This window comes from Carassius carassius, chromosome 47 (genome assembly GCF_963082965.1).
Source record: "Carassius carassius chromosome 47, fCarCar2.1, whole genome shotgun sequence".
In the NCBI taxonomy this organism is placed as follows: Eukaryota; Metazoa; Chordata; class Actinopteri; order Cypriniformes; family Cyprinidae; genus Carassius; species Carassius carassius.
Window position 1 is genome coordinate 26,664,425 of NC_081801.1, and position 16,858 is coordinate 26,681,282.

The following is a 16,858-nucleotide window of genomic DNA, read 5'->3' on the forward strand; positions in this document are numbered from 1 at the left end:
TTTGGCAGTTCACGGGAGAGATTGGCTTTATTAAAGTCCCCAAGAATGATTAAAACAGAGTCCGGGTGTTGTTGTTCTGTGTCTGTGATCTGATCAGCGAGTTTCTGTAAAGCTGAGCTCACATGTGCTTGAGGTGGAATGTAAACACTGACCAGAATGAGCGAGTGAAACTCCCGCGGCGAATAGAACGGCTTGCAGTTGATAAACTGCGTTTCTAGATCAGGACAGCACATCTTCTTTAACACAGTTACATCTGTACACCACCGTTCATTGATGTAAAAGCATGTCCCGCCGCCGCGCGATTTCCCCGTTGATTCTGCGTCGCGATCCGCTCTAAACAGCTGAAAGTCCGGCAGATGGAGTGCGCTGTCCGGTATGGCGTCATTCAGCCAGGTTTCCGTGAAACACAGAGCAGCAGAGTGAGAGAAATCCTTATTTGTCCGAGAGAGCAAAAGGAGTTCGTCCGTTTTGTTGGGTAGAGAGCGGAGATTTGCGAGATGGATGCTAGGCAACGGCGTTCGAAATCCGCGCTTCCTGAGTCTGACGAGCGCTCCCGCTCGCTTTCCCCGTCTGCGCGTCCTGAAGCGCTTGATCAGCGCCGCTGCTCCTCCGATAACAATGTTCAGTAAAACGTCTGTATAATAGAAATCCGGAAAAATATCATGTGGTGTGTTCTGCCGAATGTTCAGCAGTTCATCCCTGGTGAAACTGATCGTGTTTGTTAAACAAAAAACAGGAAAAACGAACAAAAACAGTACAAACACTGGAGAGCCAAGCACTGAAGCAGCCATGTGCGGCGCCATCTTGGATTGTCCAAGATGATAAAACAATAATAAAAAAGTTGAAATTAAGTCCGCAAACAGCAAAACAATAATGCTATAACAGTAACTGCATAATTTATTCACGCAGCAATGCATGCTGGGAACTCACAAAGCCTTAACATTTCAACAATATGACATTCTTTGTTCAGACAACTGTGTTTGACTAGTTGGGGCAACATTTGGGGTAATTTTGTTGGTCTGACAAGGATTTTTGTGTAGTTTCAAGAAAATAGGATTTGTCGGTATTTGAGACTCAAAAGTTTTCGTAACTGGAAAATGAGGTTTCATTTTTTGCAGTGTTGTCGAGACCTTACAAATAATGCAATATTGCCAAAAATGACTGATAAACAGTTGTATAGTGCCTAAGTATTAATTCAGAAATGTGTAAATCCCCAGCTGAAAAAGGCAAATTATCTGAACTTTCTGAATTATCTGAGCTAGAATTAGAAGGAATGTTTCTCCTCGACAAAGACGTCAGGGAAAGTTACCACTGGCATCGTGACAAGATGGCGGACGCAAACTTTCAGACTTTTGAAAGGAGCTCCTGGGAAAATCCTTGGAAACCCTGTCAGCCGGTTGCCATGACAAATTTCAAATGAGCATGCGCAGATAAGTTGACCTCACTCTAACTGGGTGTCATCTACAACTTTAAAATAAAATCAACTCAATTTATAAAATAAGATGAACTTTTCCTCAGAAACGTCTGAAAGTGAGTTCAAGTGGTTTACAACAGATCAAGTTCAAAGTAGCAATTTTATTTGTCAGTGAATGCAAAAATCTAAGTAAGGTGAACAATTTTGAGTTGTCGTTTTTACAGTGTATTGGCTCTGCATGTAACATACATAACTTTTGGCATGCTTTGGCAGAGGTGGGTAGAGTACCCAAAAACTGTACTCAAGTAAAAGTAAAAGAACTTATAGAAATATTTACTCGGGTAAAAGTAAAAGTACTAGTCTGAATAGTTACTTGAGTAAAAAAAAAAGTATCAGATAAGAAAAAACTACTTAAGTAGTTAGTAAAGTTACTAGTTACTTTGGGTCATATACTGAATATCTATAGTCTATTTTTATTTAGATATATAGATACAATGTATGTAATGTGTGTGTGTGTGTTTATATATATTTCATCAGCCTTTACTCCAGTCTTCAGTGTCACATAATCCTTCAGAAATCATTCCAACATGTTGATTTACTATCAGTGATGCTCTTTTTGGCTTTCTATTCATCAAAGAATCCTAAACAAAATCTCACAGGTTCCAAAAAAATATTAAGCAGCAAAACTGTTTCCAATACTGATAATAAATCAATATATTATAATAATTTTTTTAAGGATCATGACTCTGAAAACTGGATTCACAGCTGATGAAAATTCTGATTTGCATCACTGAAATAAATGTATATTTTAAAGTATGTATTATATATGTATAAATAACCTCTGACACTGAGAAGAGTGAAAACTCCTCACATGACCGCTAAGTTACAGAACATCTGAACATAACAAACAAAATGCACAATGATGGATCTTTTTCTGTCTGTTGTAAACTAATGTAAACAAATGTATGTTTCTGCAAGAGTAAATATTGTGGAAATATTAATGTTAATTGTGTCTAGGCAAAGGCATTCCTCCTGGAACAGAACTAACGCGGGTTAGGAGTGTATTTATATCATACTCTGTGACAGCTCATTTAATGTAAAAATAATATTTTAATATATAAGCAGGGGTGTCATGAACTCATTATTTTTGAAGGGGGCACGAGTGGGGGGTGGGGTGTCATCATGTGACACACAGCAGCCACAACAACATATTGCTAAATTATTATTAAGCATTATTTATTCATTTTTTCATTGTTATTAGAAACATTCCCAGACACATGAACTATATCATGAAATATGTCAATTTTCACCTTCATAGATTATGTTAGATAATATGCGATGGTCAAAGTAGCCTAATAATGTAATCTATGAACAATGCATAAAAACATGTCTGTTTACTTAAGTAACAGACATGGGTGTCATGCCATAACATATTTTAATACGACTGACTTTATTTTAAATGTGACTTTAACATTGAAAGTTAATATGAGTTAAAGTTAAAGAACATTTTCACAGACAGTCTAGAGTTCAATCGCTCTCAAAAACTCCCATTAAAATCACTAAAACTGTTAACACTGTGAAATCAATATCTTAATTACAGATTCATACATTCAGTACATCTGCACTTTGTTGTTGCTGACGAGAGAATTCACCAGAAAGAGGTATTCAATCAGTGTGCTCCCCTCTATTATAAATTACATGTACAACAAACTGAACTGTAGACAGCACATCTAATAAAGATCTTAATCGCTAGCAAACAATAGCCTTTGCAGATTTGCTTTCAATTCAGTGCAGATCCAAAGCCATGTCTTCAATGCTCTTGATGATCTTAAACTTTCTGTTACAACTCTTATTGAACTCCTTCGTGAATGGGCATCGCTGATTGTCCAGAGAAAAGCAGACGCTGCGTTTGGAATAAACTGAAGCATTAATAACTTGTATTGCATTAAGATAAAGTAACGAGAAGAGTGTTGCCCACAGTAATAAAGTAAAAGTACAAATTCCCCCCCAAAAAATTTTCTTATGTAAGAGTAAAAGTACCCATCTTTAAATATACTCCAAAAGTATTAGTTACCCCCAAAAATGTACTCAAGTAAATGTAACAAAGTAAATGTAACTCATTACTACCCACCTCTGTGCTTTGGAATGTTGCCTTTGAAAGCAAACTTATTTTGAAGTTTTGTTGTGAATGAATGAATGAATCAATGTATGAAAGAGACATTTATATAGCAATTTATTGTGTATTGCTGTGCTGTGCACCCAAAGCGCTTTACAATCATATGAGGGGATCTCTCCCATCCACCTGGATGATGTGACAGCAGCCACGGGACAACGGCACCAGTGCACTCACCACACACCCTCTACAGGTGGAGATAGAGCCAATTCTGTGGACGGAGATTGTTAGGAGGCCATGATAGACAAGGGCCAGTGGAGGGAATAAAAACCAGGGTAATACCCCTGCTCTTTACGAGGAGTGCCATGGGATTTTTAATGACCACAGAGAGTCAGGACCTCAGTGTCATCCGAAGGAAGATGCTTTTTATATTATAGTGTCCCCGTCACTATACTGGGGTGCTAGGAGCCACACAGAACACAGGGTGAGCGCCCCCTGCTGGCCTCACTAACACCTCTTCCAGCAGCAACCTAGTGTTCCCATGAAGTCTCCCATCAAGACACTGGCTTCATTGGGCAACCGGTCTTGGGCTACATGGCGATATGGCTGGCTGTTTTGGTCTTGCCTTTTTCTATGTTCACGTTTCCCTTTCCCTTTGTATTTTGTTATATCCTTTTTTTAGTGCAAAATATACCCATTTTCTTTTTGTCTCCTGTGTTTTTTTTTTTTTTTTTTTGTGTTCTGTGTTTTTATTTTTTGTGTGTGTGTGTGTGTTCTGTGTTTTTATTTTTTGTGTGTGTTCTGTGTTTTTATTTTCCAGTTACTTTTGGTTTATTCCAGCACATTTACATTTATGTATTTATCAGACACTTTTATCCAAAGCGACTTACAAAGACAAGTTCACATTTTTGTTATGAAGTTCAGGCTGTTTCTGGTTTTCATTTTTCCCCTGCTTTTTATTACTGGGTTCTTTATGTTAATATCACAATTTCAGTACACTCCATTTGTGTTCTTTACCACATCATGCCTCATAGTTGACTTTTAAAACAGTGATAGAGTATCTGATAAAAGTTTGAAAGTGGAAAAAATAATGGACAATAAAGTTTTCAATTAATTTGCCATTTAATGGACATAGAAGAACTCAGCACAAGTCAGTCATATGCTTGCTTGTAGGTGTTGTGTCTTCATTATTCATCTTTAGTCTTGAAAATGAAAAAAAAAAAAATAATTAATATATAGAAACATTTTCAATAAATAGATTTTATTGAAAATGTTTCATAGATTATATGTGTAAAAACTAATTTTTCTCTACATAATCATCATCTGTTGTTACCTTCCCAGCTTCACGGGTCTTGGCTCTCAGCTTGTTGACCTGGGACTCGGCGATGTCAGCGCGCTCATGAGACTCCTCCAGCTCATGCTGCACCTTCCTGTATCTGGACAGGTGAGTGTTGGCCTGCTCCTCCTGTTAGGATTACACAAGATATCCAACCCCTTTCAGAGCATTGTACTCATGGCACTGAGTTTATTGAATAGAAAATCTGAAAACACTCAAGACATTTGACATTAGACTTACAGCTTCTTCAGATTGGCGTTTGTACGCCTTGACTTTCAGCTGCAGCTTGTCTACCAGATCCTGCAGTCGAGTCACGTTCTTCTTGTCTTCCTCAGTCTTTGGGTGTAATAGTTGTTCATGGCCTTGGTTAAACTATGTATATCATCATGAAAAGTGTTAAATACCTAATTCTTGTGTAGGTTTACCTGGTATGTGAGCTCCTTCACTCTCCTTTCATATTTGCGCACTCCTTTCACAGCATCTGCACCACGTCTCTGTTCAGCTTCAAATTCAGCCTCCAACTCATGCACCTTCAGTTGAGAGTTGTTGTTATCACCTGTCAAATCTCTACCATGGCCAGTTCACCTAAGGTTTACTCACACTAGGCGATCTGAACCATGCCCGAGCACCCCCAAAGCCCCAAAGTCTGGTTCGTTTGACTAGTGTGATCACTCTGTACTATATCTGAGCATGGTACACTGAACCATGTCCTGGCCTGTTTGAAGAGGTAAGCCAGAGCATGGTTCAGTTGGGTCATATTTTCTACAAAAACATTTATTACTACTCAGAAAGTAAAAATTTTCAGTTAATTTGAGTATTGAGTAATATAGGTTTATAATGGGTCTGGTTTTCAGCTTATCGATAAACAGTATTTATACTTTGTGAGTATAGCTGCAAATTCCTCCATCAATGTCACCTGGTATAATCACAGTCTGGCTCATCACAAGGCAACCGTTCCTAGAATGAGTTCACCCAAAGTCTGTATTTAGTCTGTAATTTACCCTGGACTCCAGTTTCTGGAGCTGTTTCTTTCCACCCTTCATGGCCAGACTCTCAGCCTCATCCAGACGGTGCTGCAGGTCTTTGACAGTCACCTCCATGTTCTTCTTCATCCTCTCCAGGTGAGCACTGGTGTCCTGCTCCTTCTTCAGCTCCTCAGCCATCATGGCAGCCTGAAATATAAGCCAATGGAAATCAGCTAACCAATATAAATAGAATTAGCATCCATGAATGTTCTCATTACTACCACATGCAGCTAAACAAAGACAAATAACTGTTTAAATTAGAATAGAGTGACAGAATGCAAACACCCACATCAGTGATGGCCTTCTTGGCCTTCTCCTCTGCATTTCTGGCCTCCTGGACTGCATCATCCACCTCACCTTGAACATGGATCAGATCAGTCTCAAGCTTCTTCTTGGTGTTAATAAGACTCGTATTCTGCAGGATTTAAGCAGGTAGTTTAGTGTATATTTGACTGAAACATTATCATGTTACCTGAATTTGTTGTAAGTATTTAATAATCTTTTGTACTTGTGAGTGCAACAGTGTCACGCGTTCGCTGGCATCCACCAGCTCCTGCTCCGCCACTTTGCGGCCTCTCTCTGTTTGCTCCAGTGCAGCTCTCAGCTCCTCAATCTCTGCTTGCATTAGGCTATTCCTGCGCTCCACCATGGCCACCTGCTCCTTCATGTCCTCCTGTCCTCTGACAGCTTCATCAAGGTGCAGTTGTGCATCCTGTGGAAATGTTCTTTCTTTGTTAGTTGCATGTCATGCTTCAGTTATTTTGTGTATCATATTCATATTATCAAACATTGAAACTCCTTATTCTACAGAGAGATACCTTGAGTTGTCCTTGGACGTTCCTGAGCTGTTTCTGGGCCTCAGAAGCCTGGCGGTTGGCATGACTCAACTGGACCTCCATCTCATTCAGATCTCCTTCCATCTTCTTTTTGACTCTCAGGGCATCGTTTCTGCTCCTGACCTCAGAGTCCAGAGTGCTCTGCATGGAATCCATCACTCTTTGGCTGTTCCTCTTAATCTGTTCCATCTCCTCATCCTTCTCAGCAAGCTTCCTGTCAATCTCGCTCTTCACCTGGTTCAGCTCCAGCTGCACACGAAGAATCTTGGACTCTTCATGCTCCAGGGTGCCCTGCAAGGAAAAAAGGAAATAATTGACTTACATTTAAAACTTGTCAAAATGTACTATATGCCTCCCGAGTTATGGCAGTACATTTGTGATTAAGAAGGAAATAATTACATTAATTTAAGGTTTTGAACCACTACATATACAATATTTTAATATTATTCAAAGCACTGGTGTGATGTTAGTATTGTAGCAAAGGAATGGCACCTCGGCTTCTTCTAGTGCAGTCTGGATCTCTGCTTTCTCAGACTCCACTGTCTTCTTGGCTTTCTCTAACTCATGAATGGTCTTTCCAGTCTCTCCAAGCTGCTCAGAGAGCTCAGAAATCTCCTCTGAAAGTATTTAAAAATCAATTGTACATCATTTTCTGATTTTAAATGCATCTCTGTTTTTAGAATCCTGTAAAAATAAAAGTGCCATTTACGTTGCAGATTCTTGTTCTCCCTCTTCAGGGTCTCGAGGTGGTCAAGAGCTTCTTCATAAGAGTTCTTCATTTTGAAAAGCTCAGTGCTGAGAGAACGAGCTTCTTTCTGAGCAGCTTCTAGTTCAGCCTGACTTTCCTCATACTTCTGCTTCCACTCTGCTAGGACCTGAACCAGAAATGTAGTCATTGTTAATTAGCCAAGTCCATGGTTCAAGATTTATTATCCATTCAAGATAATTATAATTATAATTATAATTATTCAAGAATATTATCCACATCTTTCTTACCTTATCAAAGTTTCTCTGCTTCTTGTCAAGGTTGGCAGCCAATGCATTTGCCCTCTCCCCATCAATCATCAGGTCCTCCACTTCACCCTGCAGCCTCTGTTTGGTCTTTTCCAGAGAGGCACACTTGGAGCTCACTGCCTCAATGGATTCTTCAGCATCCTGCAGACGCTGTGCCAGCTTTTTCCTGAAGAAAATGATATGAAATGATCAAAGCTTACTAATATTTGTGATATGAAATGTAGGGTACTGAAGACTTTTTTCTTTGGTGAATTTACTTGGCTTCCTCAAGCTCTTCAGTGCGTTGGATGGCATCAGTCTCATATTTGGCTCTCCACTGGGCCACCTCGCTGTTGGCCTTAGACATTCCACGCTGGAGTTCAGTTTTGGCCTCCTGCTCCTCCTCATACTGCTCTCTGAGCAAATCACAGTCATGGCGGGCAGACTGAACTGCATGGGCCAGAGCATTCTTGGCCTATAGGGTGGCACATTTGGGGATTTTAAACACTTTACCATCTACACGATGGTTTGGATAAAAAAAAAACTTTAAGCATAATTTGATTATCGAAACAAAATAATACGTGAAACTCTACCTTGACTTCTTCCTCAACATGTCTTTTGAGGTCCTCAATTTGCTGAGTAAAAGCCTGTTTTCCTCTAGTTAACTGTGAAACAAGTGCTTCTTTCTCTTCCAGCTGACGGCTAAATTCACCTTAGAAACATGTTACAGATATTAGCATGAAATATAATAACAGAATCTTTTTACTCAATTTTGTTTTGAGGATTTTTACATGTGAAGCTTACTCTCTTACCATTTTCAGTCTGAAGTCTGGCTCGTTGTGCATTCATGTCATTCAACTGGCGACTACTTTCATCACTTTTGGCCTTGATTTCACTCAGCTGGTCTTCAAGAGTGCGGCACATCTTCTCTAAATTACCCTAAATAGATTAGAGATTATATGAATATGTTTGTAAAAGGTGATTTTGTACTTATTAATGATCATCTAGTGACATAACCTTTGCTTTAGCCACAGCCTCCATGTTGCTTGACAAATCATCAATCTCCATCTTGTATTCACTCTTCTCCTTCTCCAGCTTCTGTTTGACCCGCTGGAGGTTGTCGATCTGTTCTCCGAGTTCAGCCACACTGTCTGCCTGCTTTTTTCGGAGAGCTGCAGCTGTAGCTTCATGCTGCAAGGTAGACTCTTCCAGATCACGACGCATCTTCTGGAATTCGGCTTCACGCTTCTTGTTCATCTCAATCTGAGCAGCAGTGGCACCACCAGCTTCCTCAAGCCTCTCGCTGATATCTTCAAGTTCTCTGGAAAGATCAGCTCTCTGCTTCTCCACTTTGGCACGAACAGATCTCTCTGCCTCAATTTCCTCTTCCAGCTCCTCGATACGGGCCTGAATGAAAAAAAAGACTTCTTTACTGATATTTGTAATGTGGATTTTTCCAGCTATGCGTCCACTTCACCATTTCACATCAGAAAGATTAGAACTTAGTGTTACCTGAAGTTCTTTGATCTTCTTCTGAAGCTGTGCTCCCAAAGACTGTTCATCCTCAATCTTGCTTAGAAACTGACTTATCTCAAAGTCCTTCCTGTTTATTAAAGTGTTGTTTTTTAAAATGTGCCAAATACTTATTTTGTGTAATTGTGTAAAGTTCAAAATCTGATGGCCACTCACTTTTTGATCTTCTCATCTGATAGCTGTTTTTCATTCTCCAGGTCCATTATGGACTCCTGGGCCAGTTTCAGATCACCCTCAAGCTTCCTCTTGACTCTCTCAAGGTCCATACGGAGCTTCTTCTCTTGCTCCAATGAGCCCTCAAGCTATTTTTACACAAACTGGAGCATTAAAATCTGGTATAGTGCAATATATGTGATTTCTCATTAATGCATGGTCGTATTCTTATGCCAAACATCTTACATCGTCCACTTGCTGCTCAAGCTTTGTCTTAGCTTTAGTCAGAGTATTGACTTTGTCTTCCTCTGCCTGAAGGTCATCAAGAGTCTGCTGGTGTGCCTCTTGGAGGGCTTTCTTCTCTTTGGTCAGCTTAGCAATGCTCTCATCCTGAGAGGCCATCTCCTCCGTCAGGTTTTTCACCTAAATGGAAACATTGATTACTGCTTTCATTATCAAGAGCCTGAATCACAATCTGCAATATATACATATATAAAAGACTGACTTTATTCTCTGTTGCATGTTTCTCCTTCTCCACTTTTGCCAAGGTGAGCTCCAGGTCATCGATGTCTTTCTTCAGCTCGGAGCATTCATCCTCTAGTTTCCTCTTCTTGGCAGTCAGTTCAGCATTTATTTCCTCCTCATCCTCCAGTCTCTCGTTTGTCTCTTTGAGTTTGCCCTCGAGCTGGATCTTGCTTTTGATGAGCCCTTCACATCTCTCCTCTGCATCAGAGAGGTTTTCAGATTCCTGTTCATTGACATGGATATAGTTAATGACTTATGTTCATAGCTGTAGGATCCATATTGGGATAAATAAGAGCTGAAATACTCACAGAAGTTACTTGCTGTAGAAGATCATTTTTCTCCTGAACAATTGACACCATTTTCTCCTCAAGCTCCTTCTTTTTAGCTAATGCCTTTGTTAAATCTTCTTTCATTTTCTCAAAGTTCTCCTTCATTGATGCCATTTCTTTTTCACTCTCTGCACTCTTCAGAAGAGGCTTGATCTTGAAGTACACCTTCATCCATGGCCAATGTTTCACATTCATGAATGAGCGGATGTTGTATTGGATGGCAAAAACTGACTCCCTGTGTAAATTGTAATCAGCATATCAGCCTTTATCACACTGTGCTACTAGACAGTTTTGTTCCAAACATTATTGTAAGTTGTACCTCCTCTCCATCATTTTGACAAACTCCTTCCTCGTGACATATCCTCGGGCCAAAGCCTGAGTCATGGTAACCAGATTGACTAGTTTCTCATCTCTCATCTCCTCAAGAGTACCCAACAGACCAGCTTTGAAGAACACCTACAAGAACATTTGGAAAATATTAGAGACGTAGTGTTGAAGAAGCTAATAAATCATTTTCAGAGTAGATATGGCCTGGGATACACTATATGGCCCTAATAATAATTGAATTTGGCTGTTCTAGTAATTTCAATGGGGAAAAATCTATTATGTTCTATGCTATAGTATAGAATGACATTTGAGAGAATTATGTCCTTTCTTTTTTGATGTAACAGTTTGAGGAGGTATGACAGTGTCCAGCACACAAAGTGGGGTCCATCTAGGAATTTTTGGTGTAATCTGGTGTGGAATAACTTGACTGGCACAAAGCCTAGACTTGAACGCCTATTCAAAAGCTTCAGGCCTTCCTTCCTAAGACTGTTGCAGGACAATTGGAGGGACTGAATCTTCTGCAATGTCATTGTACTGTAGCAGAGCCAAAATTTAGAAGGAAAGCACTGAAATAGTTCTGTCCACATGGTGTATTTGGTGAACAGCTCACCTTGGTGTGTCCAAATTTGTACTGGGTGTGGTCAACATCAATAGAGCCCAAGAGTTTCTCTGTAGCCTTTTTGTTGTCAATGAAATGTCCCTCAGGGATGACGCTAGCATTTAATATTTTGTATCTAGAGGACATTTAGGGGAGAGTAGTATTCTTGTGAAATATGTAAGGAAGCGAAGATTAGATGATACATCATCTCTAAGTATCTTTACCTCTGCTTGAAGTCACCGTAGTGGATTCTGCTGGGGAAACCCTTCCTGCAGATTCTGATGCCCTCCAGCACACCATTACACCTGAGCTGGTGGATAACCAGGAAGTTCTCCATCAGACCTGAAATGCAAATGTTCTTAAGGTTTCAGATATTTTTCAAAACTGTGATGCATTTGAGTCTTCAGGGATCAAGATTACCTGGAGTCTTGGATTCATTAGGAATCAAGCAGCGCACAAAGTGAGGGTGAGTGCTCCTCAGGTTAGACATCAACTTAGCCAAGTTCTCCTGTGGAAATATTTGTAATTAGTCTAATCTGTAATGGTGAAACAATTCAGAAACTTCAATAAGAGAGAGAATGTGTTTACCCTAAAAAGTGCAGACACCGTCTGGAAGGAACCACCCTTCTTCTTGCCTGCTTTCTTTCCACCTCCCTCTGTTTTATATCAATGACAGAAAGTTTTTTGTTTTTTTGTTAATCTTGTGTTGCTTTCCATTAACCCCTTCAATAAATCTCTATTTACATCTTGTTGAACCTAACTGTTCTCTTGCATATACTTCTTGTTTTAAAACTCCAAAACCTTTGATCACATAGTTTGTTGCATTCTGATTATCTCATTCTTTTTTTTTTTTTAAAGTTTTTGTATAAGGAGGTGTCTTGTACATCATTCAAACACAAAGGAACTGAGGAAATGCAGATGTTTGTACCTTCTGGCACAGCGACATACAGCAAGGCCAGCACTTTGAGTGCTGACTTTTGGTAAAGTTGCACGACAGAGTCATTCAGTGGATCCTTGTTCTTTTCCAACCAGCCAGTAATGTTGTAGTCCACAGTGCCGGCGTAGTGCACCAGAGAGAAATGGGCCTCTGCCTTCCCTTTGGCAGGCTTGGGCTTCTGGAAAGCTGCACATTTTCCCAGATGCTGGTCATGCAGCTTGTTTTTGAAGCTTGAGTCTGTAGCCTTTGGGAACATGCACTCCTCTTCAAGAATGGAGAAGATGCCCATTGGCTGTTGAAGAAATATTCACACTCAAGTACAGGCACAAGTGAGATTGTTGTTTTAATTTACTGAATATCCTCTTACCTTCTCAATGAGCTCAATGCAGGCAGCCAAGTCCATACCAAAGTCAATGAACGCCCATTCAATGCCTTCTTTCTTGTACTCCTCTTGCTCCAGAACAAACATGGTGTGGTTGAAGAACTGTTGCAGTTTCTCATTTGTGAAGTTAATGCAAAGCTGCTCCAAGCTATTATACTGATAATTCAACAGAAGCAATTATTGCAACTGACTGCTATCTTTTATATCTTGATTCTTTCAGACTTTCACATTAATGACTGATGCTCACATCAAAGATCTCAAATCCAGCGATGTCCAGCACACCGATGTAGTACTCTCTAGGATTCGTCGTGTTCAACATCTCATTGATACGGACGACCATCCACATGAACATTTTCTCATAGACAGACTTGCAGAGTGCAGAGACTGCATTGTTCACCTGAGAAATTCAAAGGTCATTGTTGATTATATCATTACCTTTACTTCTCACGATGACTATGTCTGAGACATTTATCACTGTATCCACATTTAAATGTGTTGATGAAGTCATCACCTGTGGTACTGTCTGGCCTTTGGTCACCATCTCATTCCCGACCTTCACTCTGGGGTAACACAGAGCTTTCAGCATGTCAGAGGAGTTGATGCCCATGAGGTAGGCGATTTTATCAGCCGCTAAGGAAGCATAGTTTTATGCATTATCGTTGATAGTTAAGTCACTGTTTATATGTTAATTTGTGCTAAAATTGTTATCTTACCCTCATTGCCGTCAGGTTCGGCCTGCTCCTCTCTCTGCTTCTGTTTGAACTTCATGGCCCCATGATGCATCACAGCACCTGTCAGCTTGTAGATGCTGATCTTCTCATCAGGAATGAAGCCCAGAATGTCAATGGCAGTCTGTTTTTACACAGACCAAATAAATCATATGGTTTATTGGATTGTATCATGCAGTATTCAGTTCAAACTGGTGATTTTCTGATGTTTGTTTGCTCAGAAATGTTGCATAAAATCTAAAAATACTACTACTAATAATAATATTGCAGTTGTCCACATACATCTGTGGCAATGAACTCCTCCACATCATCGATGCTCTTGACAGTGATTTCACCCTGGCTGATCATTGGATAGTCGTAAGGGTTGGTGGAGATGAGCAGGGCCTCTGTAAAGAATTGATGTGCAGTATATTGCCAGTGCTCTCAAACATAGAAATAAGTGAAAACACAATCGTGTAGATTTCTCACCGAGCAGCTCTGGCTTGTGTCCAGTCATGAGCTGGTAGAAGATGTGGTAACTCCTCTCAGCAGACAGCTGGAATGTTACCCTTGACTTTTCAAGCAGATCTTTGCAAGAAAAAAAAAGACATTGTGTTTAATTGATTAATCCACATCTTAGCCTCCAAATAAAATGTTTGTCTTAAAACAGTGTTGACTCACAAGTTTCAATATCTGCTTTGGCCAGTTTACCAGTGGTTCCAAAGTGAATCCTGATGAATTTACCCTAGATTGAAAGCATTGATAAAAGCTCAACTGTTTGCCTGCTTTGAAATTGTGATTGAAAATGTATGATGTTATTATTGATGATTCAGAGGTGCAACTTACAAAACGAGAGGAGTTGTCGTTCCTTATAGTCTTGGCGTTCCCATAAGCCTCCAGCAGAGGGTTGGCTGCAATGATCTGGTCCTCCAGAGATCCCTAGACGTAATTGTAGCACAGTGGGGAATCATGAGGTGAATCACAAACACTGTTATCAATAACATTGTCTAGAATAGATATTCACTAACCTGCATTTTTCCAGAGGCAGACTCTGTCTTCTTTGGACCAGACATCGCAACGGTTGCAAAGTACTGAATGACACGTTTTGTGTTCACAGTCTTTCCTGCACCAGATTCTCCACTGGAGATTTATACGAGATCATCATTTAGACATGAATCTTTTATTGATTTACAAGTATAATTGAAAAACTTCAGATTGTGTCAGCAGAAGAATATTTACTCACGTAATCAGGATAGACTGATTCTCACGATCTGAAATTAAACCGTGAAATGTTAATAGGATTTCTTCAATAGGTAGCACTAAATATATATATATATATTTTTTAGCATTGGTATTAGTTTATTAGTTTTAACAATTATTTTATTTATTCATATAAGTGCATGTAGAAGAAGGTAACTTTTAATACAATAATGCAAAATAATGGTTATGAAGCACTCACTGACTGAATATTAATTTGAACTTTACCACTCAGTTTCCTCAGCTTAAAAACTTCATTTAGGTATCGTTTACTGAGAAGTTGTTAACTAAAGTCTTTCATATATACATATGATTTGGATTTAGCTTTTCTATGAACTCTGCTAAAACAGCAATTTATAGACAATGAATTATCTACTATTACTTCACACTAGACATTATAAAGTGTATTTTCTCATTGACTGCTGGAATCCACTCACCAGTGAGCATGAACTGGTAGGCGTTGTCAGAGATGGAGAAGATGTGAGGTGGGGCTTCAATCCTCTTTTTGCCTCTATATCCAGCCACAACAATTGCGTCGTACACTGGGAGCCATTTGTATGGATTGACAGTGGCACAGAACAAGCCAGAGTAGGTCTGAAATGGAGATCGTCCAGTTTTACAATGTTGCTGCCCTATTCCAGGAATAAATGATGATGTACTTACATAGATCATCCAGGCTGCGTAACGCTCTTTGAGGTTAAACAGCACAGAAGGCTCATTGAGGTGGGTCATCATGGCCATGTCCTCCATTTTGTCAAACTTGGGAGGATTCATTTGGAAGATATCATCTTCTTTTACTGTGACAGTCTGTAATGAACATTGTTTCATTATTTAAGTAAAAAAACTTTAACATTTGAAGACTCAAGCACTGTAACATATCAAATAGTTTTTTTCAATCTATGATACTTACTTTCCCACAGTGAGTTTTGACAGTAGCTTTGCCACCCTCTCTACTAACAAGAGTACTTTTCAAGTACATCTCAGCTGCATCTGTCACGAAGAATGCTGTTTTGGCATCGAAGGGGGCGGTCTGAGCCTCGATTCGCTCTTTTTCTGGCTTCCGGAGGTAAATGGCCGCCGGGCCGAAACACTCCATTTCACCATCTCCCATGATTTTACTTCACTGTGGAGCACAACTGACATCACCATGATGATAAACTTCATTAGATTCACTTTCTGATTGTCAATGTCTAACTGTCAACTCTAACTCTCCTAACTTCCAAACAGATCATAATGTCACCATCAGTTGGGAAGTTCTTTACCTTCTATTATGCTCAGATAGAAATTGCAGCTGTCCAGTTCAGGATTCTGAAGAAAAATAAAATAATATATATATAATGAATGATAGATAGATAGATAGATAGATAGATAGATAGATAGATAGATAGATAGATAGATAGATAGATAGATAGATAGATAGATAGATAGATAGATAGATAGATAGATAGATAGATAGATGGTGTGACTCACCAGTTTTGATGGGCAACTGTGCTTCAATCAGAGGTTGTCATTTATATAGTATCTTTACTGAAGACTCAGCTGAACTGTCCGGCTGGATTTGGTCATGTTATTCTACATGGTTTATGATGATGCATCTCAGTCCTGGTGGAAAATAGCAACATGTTGGCCTTCATTTGACCTTCATTTGTTTTTTTGGTTTGCTGGAGCATGTCATTTTAATTATTCTCATGGGTTACATCAACTGAACAGCTTTTCTATACTTAAATTCATTTACATTTACATTTAGTCATTTGGCAGATGCTTTTATCCAAAGCGACTTACAAACGAGGACAATAAAAGCAGTCAAAGCTTCTTTCAAAAATCAGTCAAACATTCATGATATTGATACTGTATGTTTTAATTTTAAAGCAATAACATATCAATCATAGATATTTGGATAATCCAGCATGTTTTCTTATGTTGTGTTTCTTCTTTTAAATGTAGGCTTTCTTGCTGAGTGTGTGTGTTTGTTTACAATATTTCATTTGATTTCACTGAGATCATATTTCAATGTTGCTTCTTATTTTAATCTTGGCAAAGAGAAGGAACTTGTTTGAGATGTGAAGAAGCAGTCAGCTGTCTCTGCTCTTTCATTTTAGAGGTGACAGCAAGACGGAAACAATGTGATGACTAAGTTTGTACTTTTGATAAAAGGTCATATACAACTAATGTTTGGGCAACTTTCTGTCATATAACGATTGATATTTCTAAATCACATGATGTAATTTATCATTCTTACCTCTGTTCCAACATTTGTTTTTGGACATTTAGCATCTATATTATTTCCTCTTCAATTGCAAACTGAGTAAAGTTACAGTGTTCACATTTAATGGACACTGTAACTTTTGGACACATAATAAATCAACTTGAACTTGACCTTGACCTTGACCTTG

The 16,858-nt window shown here is 39.2% G+C and overlaps 1 protein-coding gene across 1 annotated transcript; it reads right to left on the reverse strand.

Moving 5' to 3' along the window:
• Nucleotides 1–4,630: 4,630 nt before the first annotated feature.
• Nucleotides 4,631–15,588, reverse strand: LOC132130885 (myosin heavy chain, fast skeletal muscle-like). The gene is made up of 39 exons (XM_059542733.1): nt 15,376–15,588; nt 15,129–15,272; nt 14,903–15,059; nt 14,452–14,479; nt 14,237–14,348; nt 14,055–14,147; nt 13,890–13,953; nt 13,698–13,796; nt 13,512–13,615; nt 13,215–13,353; nt 13,013–13,131; nt 12,749–12,898; nt 12,487–12,657; nt 12,111–12,411; nt 11,771–11,838; nt 11,603–11,690; nt 11,407–11,524; nt 11,195–11,318; nt 10,577–10,713; nt 10,237–10,492; nt 9,909–10,151; nt 9,650–9,826; nt 9,407–9,552; nt 9,230–9,320; nt 8,735–9,124; nt 8,530–8,656; nt 8,311–8,429; nt 7,996–8,192; nt 7,721–7,904; nt 7,434–7,599; nt 7,217–7,341; nt 6,707–7,015; nt 6,397–6,600; nt 6,178–6,303; nt 5,865–6,035; nt 5,289–5,393; nt 5,104–5,199; nt 4,861–4,992; nt 4,631–4,729 (listed from the first exon to the last, which is right to left on the reverse strand). Exons 1-39 carry the CDS (start codon nt 15,574–15,576, stop codon nt 4,715–4,717), a joined length of 5,796 nt encoding a protein of 1,931 aa, XP_059398716.1. The 5' UTR covers nt 15,577–15,588; the 3' UTR covers nt 4,631–4,714.
• Between the last annotated feature and the right edge of the window lie 1,270 nt (nt 15,589–16,858).

Coding starts and splice junctions, on each gene's coding strand:
- LOC132130885 (XM_059542733.1), bottom strand. CDS start 15,576: ATGGGAGATGGTGAAATGGAGTGTTTCGGCCCGGCGGCCATTTACCTC. Junction 13,354..13,511: donor AGGAGTTCATTGCCACAGAT/GTATGTGGACAA, acceptor GTGTAAAAACAG/ACTGCCATTGACATTCTGGG. Junction 8,430..8,529: donor CAGACTTCAGACTGAAAATG/GTAAGAGAGTAA, acceptor CATGTTTCTAAG/GTGAATTTAGCCGTCAGCTG.